This window comes from Thermobia domestica, chromosome 11 (assembly GCF_964235325.1).
Source record: "Thermobia domestica chromosome 11, izTheDome1.hap1.1, whole genome shotgun sequence".
Lineage (NCBI taxonomy): Eukaryota > Metazoa > Arthropoda > Insecta > Zygentoma > Lepismatidae > Thermobia > Thermobia domestica.
Window position 1 is genome coordinate 153,781,192 of NC_137464.1, and position 8,191 is coordinate 153,789,382.

Sequence of the window (8,191 nt, forward strand, 5' to 3'; positions counted from 1 at the left end):
GTGCTAACCACAGCACAACAAGCCAATTAGTGAGGGTAGTCGACCACCTGACTACCTCTTTTAATCGACGACAATATGTTGTGGGTGTATACCTTGATATTTCGAAGGCGTTTGATAAAGTGTGGTTACCAGGCCTCATTTATAAACTTCGCTTACAAGGCTTCTCTTTACCTTATCTCAAACTCCTCACTTCATACCTCTTTCATCGCTTTTTCCATGTCTCTGTGGGACGGACCAAGTCTGCTCCCAAACCAATTCAAGCTGGTGTGCCTCAAGGCGCGGTTCTTTCGCCTCTGCTTTACACCTTATACACCGCAGACTTACCCATTGTGCCACACTGTTTTCCTGCAACATACGCCGATGACACTGCTTTCTTTACGAACAGCAGCAATCTTCGTCTTTCCTACCACTACATGCAGCGCCAACTCAATGTCTTTCAACGTTGGGCTACCATCTGGCGCCTAAAAATCAACGCGGATAAGAGCGTTGCAGTCTGCTATAGCAAAAGACGCAGCAGAGCCATCCATCGATTATACTATGACAACATTGAAGTTCCGCACCGTCTGCATGCTAAATACTTGGGACTTATATTAGATAGAGGCCTTACTTTTGGCCTTCATATCAGGGACATTAAACACCGAGCCCTTCGAAAATTGTCTGCCCTCTATACTATTCTGCGTTGCAGTGCCTTAAGTCATGAAACAAGACTCCTCGTCTTTAAAATGGTAATTTTGTCCACAATCACCTACGCATGTCCAGCATGGTAACATGCGGCACTCAGTCACTTGCGCACGGTCGAGAGTGTGCAAACCAGGGCAGCTCGTATCATAACAGGCCATGACCGATATACGCGCAATCGTCAACTTTTAGAGGACTTAAACATATATCCTATCCGGGATGTGTTACATCAACACCATACTCGTTTATGGGCCAACCTCCCCCGCCACGTCAACCCCGCTATAGCAGCCATTGGCACAGCGCATACACACCGACGAACTTACAGGACGCCACGGTTGTAGCATAACTCTTTACCCACACTCTCCCCCTCACTGCGACAGTTGCAGCTGAAGGTCACATGACGTCGTCGTATCTCATATTCTAACTCACCCCCCACAGGTCTAATCATTTTCTTTTCTATAGCTGTCATCGAGTCAGGGACTTTTGTCCGATACTCGACACAAAACCACACTTTCAAGCTAAGCTAAGCTAAGCTAAGCTTTTTTTATGCATACTTTCCCAGCTGGCGTATTACAGCTCTTGTAGCGAGGCATTGTTGCCAAGTCCAGGCTGTGTTTATTGCATACGTATGGACGCACGGTGATCCGAACACAGTTGTGGGCGAGAGGATGCAAGAGATTGAGGGATTCTCCCAAGTGGAAGCTAGCTGAAGTGCACAAGTAGTGCATATTTTGAACCTCGTTTTCACTTTTTTCACCTTCATCCTATACTCGTGCTTCAGATCGGTTATCTTCATCGCTTCATGGATACTGGACAACCTCCTCCACCACCTCTGAAGATGATCGAGAAGCGGAGAAATCGTGATAAGCCGTCCACCGACCCAAGTCCCGAGCGCTCTCGTTCTCCAATCCACGGGCAGAACCCAGCACCATCAACTAGTTCACCACCATCGAAGAAGAAACATACCGACGCACATAGCATATCAAGCTCCGATGCTGATTCCGAACGGCTTATCATCGACGACGATTTTCCTCCTCTGCAGCCTATCTACAGCTCCTATCCAAAGTACAGGAATTCGAAGCTCCTGCTCTAGCAACTCCTCAAGTATCGTCCACGCTCCGAGATTTCACAGATAGTGGAAACACGAAATGGATTCATCATAAAATCAAAATTGGCTAATTTTGCAAAAACCATCAGAGACAAGCACAGTTTTGAAATCTTCGGGAAAACTGCAACCTTAACTTCTCTCACCAACAGCCGCTACAAGCAACCACCGCCACCACGTCAGCCACCCACCATGTCCGTCGTAGTACGAGGAGTTGACCCGTCCATAACCGATGACGAAATAGAGGCTGAACTACGAGAAGAAGGCTACACCTTTAAAAATGCATTCGGATTCGCAACAATCAGGGACCTACCTACATGGTTCGAATTCTGACCAACTCCCAGGATACTATCAACGACCTTCTGGATAATGGTGTCTTCATTTTCAAGAAGAAGCATAGAGTTGAACCATCCCACTCACTACGACCAGTTCCTCTCAGATGTGAACGCTGTCAGGAATACAACGTGCATCCTACTCACCACTGTACCAATCACTTCAAATGTGGATATTGTACTGGCCCTCATCCTACGAAAAGCTGTCCGAATTTGCAACAAGCTCCAACTTGCAACACCTGTCATGAACGCACACATCCGACGTACAGCTACAAGTGTAAATCTCGACCTGCTCCAGAAGAAGACAAGCCAGAACTTGTGGTACCGCTGCGAACTCATGATGCTCAAAACCAAACCGTCGAGACATCATCAGAGCCCGATCATTCTGTTTCCATTCATCAATTATTAGCCTTTGTCACCCTCACTCTTCAAAACGTTCATCCTTTTGCACGCCCATTAATGTTACAACACGTACAGCACGCAGCTCGCAACATCTTTCACCTCGATTTTCACGCAACCTACAATGGCCCGTACGTACACTTTCATGCATCTCCACTTGCAACAACTGTTTAACTTCATCTTGATCATGGATTTAACTATGGCACTTATATTTCTATTTCTTAACATCCGCTCACTCTTAACTCATAAACTCATCTTTGAACAACTCCTACATGAGGAACAGGTTAACACATTCCTTCTTGAAACCCGTCTCACTCCGAAAGAATGAAACCCGTCTCACTCCGAAACTCCATTGCAAACTTCCTGGCTATCAACTAATTAGACACGATAACAACCTTCCTGCAAGACGAGCCAATGGCGGCGTAGCAATAGGATTTTCCTCTCACATACCGTACCGTATCCATTCTCCATCTCTTGCCAACATTCCTGAACATCTAATCATCACTCTTTATTACAAATCCTTATGTGTCACAGTCGCAACTATCTATGTTCGACCAGGTCATCAAATTCCTCTAGCATTCTTTCAATATATTTCTAATTATTTCCGACATTACCTGATCTTAGCTGATCTTAACATACATAGCCGCTCAGACAGATATAAGACAGCTTTTCACAATTTCATTACTACTTCTACTACAGGCATAATCCATCCACTTCCAAAACCTACTCGTCCCGAATCTAACACTACCCCTGACATAGCTATCACATCTTCATCACTTTCACACCGCATCATCATCGACATCCTCGATCCTCTCGGTAGTGACCATGTGCCTATTAAACTCACTCTAAAAGTTTCCACTCCTCCTATCTCAGACTCACCGCCTCCACGACTAATCCCTCGCTATGATAAAGCGGACTGGTCCAACTACCGAACCTACTTAACCAATGCCCTTTCAGCCATCACTCCCCCTTCTACTGAAGATGAATTATACTCCACTCTCGCCTCTATCACCACTCATATACAACTTGCATCCGAGCAGTTCATCCCTCATACCACATATTCACCTCATCGTCCTAAATTCCCTCCTCACTACCTTCCCCTGATTAAACGTTCCCGTCTGTTTTATACGGAATACATTCGCACTGGCAACCGTGAAGCTCTTCAGCATCATAGAGCCCTCCATCGCACAGTATGTAATTACCTTCGAGCATACAAATTACGACAGTGGATTAAAACTTGCAATACCCTTTCTACCATATCGCACCCTTCGCAATATTGGAAACGTTTCAACGCGTTAGCTGGTAAATTTACTAAAACCTCATATCCTATTCTAAGTTTCGATCAGGCATTACACACAGACCGCGAAAAGGCTAACGCTTTCGCTTCCTACTTACAGGAGATCTTCACACCTCTACCACCCGCCCGACATTTTCATCGTCATCCTGTAGACCATTTCAACTTCAATTCACCACACCTTCAACCCAACGAGACACAACCTACCCACTCATAAAGCACTCACTGCCCCCATCACTATCACAGAAATCACTCATGTCATCACTCATAAACGCAATACCGCTCCTGGAATTGACAACATTTCCTATCGACATGTTAAAGAAAGTCCACCACTTCTGCTCACTCTTCTCGCCCTCATTTACACCTTTATCCTCCGCACCGGCTATGTACCCGCTCACTGGAAAACATCCAAAGTTCTCATGTTTCTTAAACCCAATAAACCTCCTGATAGTGTTTCATCTTACCAGCCGATACAACTCACTCCAGTCTTTACAAAAATCCTCGAGAAAATCCTTGTCAAACGCCTTCATGTTCATCTTTCTCATTACCATCTCTTACCACACCATCAAGCAGGCTTTCGCCCACATTTCAGTATCAACGATCAGCTTCTGCGTCTCCTCAACTACATCCATAATCAGTATAATACCGCTAAGCCATCTTGTCTGGTACTCTTTGATTTAGAGAAGGCATTTGATAAAGTGTGGCATCAGGGTCTGCTTTCAAAACTGCTCAACTTTCGCCTTCCCATCGCATATATCCGTTTTATTTATAATTTCTTGTTCGGCCGCCTTGCTTATGTTTACATAAACCAACAGTCCTCTTATCCCATCTTTCTGCACTCAGGTGTTCCTCAAGGCTCTTCACTCTCCCCTTTATTATATCTACTTTATGTAGCCGACATGCCTCCACTCCCTCAACATGTTCACTTATTTCAATACGCTGATGATACAGCATTGATGGCAACTGGCCGCACTATACACCAAATCAACAAAACCTTACAACCAGCAATAGACGCGTTTGTTCTCTGGTGCGATAAATGGCGACTAAAGATCAATGCCGCTAAAACACAATCTATAGTCTTTCTTCCTCCTAAGAAACGCTCCAAAATTCACCGTAATCCAACCTTACTTCAGATCACCGTCCACGACACCCGTCTTACAATCTCTAACACCGTTAAATACTTAGGACTCACTTTAGATAGGCACCTCACATGGAAAACTCATCTCCAGGACATCACCAAGAAGGCATACAATCGACTTAACCTATTAAAACGTCTTACTGGCACCTCTTGAGGTCTTTCTGCGGAGCTACTATTAAACACTTATAAAGTCTTTCTTCGGCCGGTGCTTACTTATGGACATCCTGCTTGGGTCTCGGCACCCCTCTCATATTATCGAAAACTTAAAATTCTCGAACGTCACGCTCTTAGAATTGCATACAGAATCAAACTTCCCAGTCCAACTGCAGAGCTCTATGATCGCATGACTTTTCCCCACATATGGTTCCATTTAGAAAAACTCCGCCTCCGATACTTCCAGCAACTCCTCTCTTCTCATCATCCACTCCTCGTAGATACCATCAATGCTCACACCGATTTCGATATCGCTCACCCATCACTCATTCCCCCCTCTCCCTTCTCTTCACGATGTATCATTATTCCTTACCACCAAATCATCCAGATCTTCCACTCACCCGACCATTCCTTCTCGATCACCCCCCATCGCATATCATACCCTCATCTTCTGCACAGTAACTCCTCTGTCACTAACAGGGCTTCCCACCGTCCATCATTAATGCTTGGAGTAGCTCCAAAGCGAGAAGAATAATCGGCATCTGTCCATTAACAATATCCTATGTGTTGTGTCGTCTAACTGCACCTCATCTCATCACTATCTCACTCATCCCCTCATTGTCATGCAACCTACCTACAGTACTTTCACTAATGTATATAATTCATTGTGCAATTTCCTCTCCTCTACATATGATTACGATGGAAGATCGTAATGTCCTAATATATATATATATATATATATTTAGAAATAAAGTTATATAACATTAATGAATATCCCTTAGCCCATCTCCCATTCCTTTCCACCCGTCCCTTTACTTTACTTCCCTTTCCCCATGGAGGGCGTAACCCTCGAGCGGGTGGCTAGCCCCGGCTAGCTAAAAAAAATTATGAGATGAAAATTTCACTTTGTGGAGGATCAGTCTCTGGTCGACATCACCGTGCTTCTCGTCGGAGACCACAGGGGAGCCACAAGAAAATCTATATTTTTGAAGGAGCTTATACTGTGAAGGATCGTAAGATCGACATCACCGTGCCTTTCTCTTATTGAGAGCAAAGGGAGTCACAGCTAGCTTTATACATTCGACTTGAGGACACCCGCCTCATTAATAAACGGGTTCTTACTTTTAGTGGGAGCAGAACAATTTAATAATCATCTATACTTTCGATTTGAGGACACCTGCCTCATTAATAAACGAGTTCTCACTTTTAGTGGGAGCAGAACAATTTAATAATCATCTATACTTTCGATTTGAGAACACCCGCCTCATTAATAAACGGGTTTTCACTTTTAGTGGGAGCAGAACAATTTAATAATCAACTATACTTTCGATTTGAGGACACCCGCCTCATTAAAAAACGGGTTCTCACTGTGAGTGGGAATACAGCACGCTATCATCAAATATCTAAGAGGGTGAACCACCTCAGAAAAAACGGACTTCTCATCCCTAGTGGGTGTGAAGTATATCTCTTAATCTATTACACTTATATTTAGTTTTAAATTTTTCAAACCGAGTACAACAATTTTGTGAAATTGTATGTATTTCAGTATAGCAAACTAACAGTGATTATGGCTTCATCTTCGAGAGGACCACTGACTCGATCAGAGTCTCACCATTCTTTATTTGGTCAGCCTGAAGTATTTTCTGGAAGACAACTCCCGACAAAGGAAGAAGTAGTTAAATGCTACCTGTTCTACAGAAAAATGTTACCTGAAGAGGGGAAAGAAACACCTTCTACGAGAGATATTTTAAAATATGTGGCGAATGATCTTGTCAGTATCTGGAACAAAGCTAGCATTCCAGTCATTGGATATTCCAGCGTTTTGGGCAAACTTTCAAAGCTCGTACGACTTGCCCAACAGCTCCAAAATTATCCACCTGCAAAGTGCACATCACTTACATTCAAAGCGGACTTCAGTAATTTCAGACAAGTATTTGATATCTGTACATGCAAGTATGTTAGAAACAAAATAATGGACAGCAGTTGTGTAAATGCGCCATGAAAGTACCACAAATTGAGTGGAATTTCTGGGTAGATCAGTCTTCGGGTCGGAAAATGGTAATCGGTTCGATTGACAAGATTGTTTCGAGTTCACTTCAGAAAAAAGCAGAGAGGAAGGACCAGGGAGAGCGGTTTAGGAAAAAGCATTTGCAAAGCCTAACTACGACTAAAGCTACTGCCTGTCAGTTGAACTTTATGGAAGAAAATGAAGCAAGTGGTGTGGCCTTGGAAGATGAATCACCATATGAAGCAAACACATTCCGAAAAACGGCCAGCACAAAATAGGCATCAGTACCAAGCCAAATGATGGAAAGAACTGGCGTTAGTAACCGAGATGCTTGCAAATTAATTAATGCATGCCTGAAAGACCTGAAACTGGATACACCGGAAAATATACTAGAACCAACGAAGTTGCGGAGACAGCGAATTTATTGGAGAGACAAGGGAGCAGAATCTCGTTCGTTTGACTTGCACAGGCTAATTTGTGTTGGTTTTGATGGTCGCATAGATGAAACCAGACTATTTGGACCAGATGGAGGACAACTAACAAAGAAGGAGGATTATTACTACGTTATTATTGCATATCCTAGTGAGCAATACGTGGATCATATTGTTCCACAAAGTGGCAAAGCAGAAGATATTTCAAATGAAATACTCTCTGTTATACGTAACACGGATTCGACAGCTACTTTGCGTGCTGTGGTATGTGATGGAACAAATACAAACACCTGGCGAACATTCTGGAATTATACGTCGACTGGAAACAGTTTTAAATTTGACCTTTACAGTGGCTCATTTGTATATTGCATCTGAATGAGCTTCCACTAAGAGAAATTTTTAAAAATATTGATGGCAAAACAACTGGTCCAAAGGGATTTTCGGGGCATATCCGAAAGATGCTAAGTTTTGATCCACGAGATGTTCCAATGGTTGATTTCCAGCCCGTCACTGAAAATGTCAAGGAATTTTGTGTGAATATCACAAAAGATTTTAGCGTTGATCAAAAGTATTTGCTGAAGGCTTGCATCGCAGTACAAAAGGGAAAGGACAACGCTGATGCTGCTGTTATAAAATTTTTACAAACTGCTTCT

General features: G+C 43.4%; 1 protein-coding gene across 1 annotated transcript; it reads left to right on the forward strand.

Annotated features, from left to right (window-relative positions):
• The first annotated feature begins 2,786 nt into the window (after nt 1-2,786).
• LOC145665323 (uncharacterized) lies at nt 2,787-4,025 on the forward strand. Its single transcript, XM_081732623.1, has one exon. It carries the CDS (start codon nt 2,787-2,789, stop codon nt 4,023-4,025), a length of 1,239 nt encoding a protein of 412 aa, XP_081588749.1.
• Nucleotides 4,026-8,191: the final 4,166 nt, after the last annotated feature.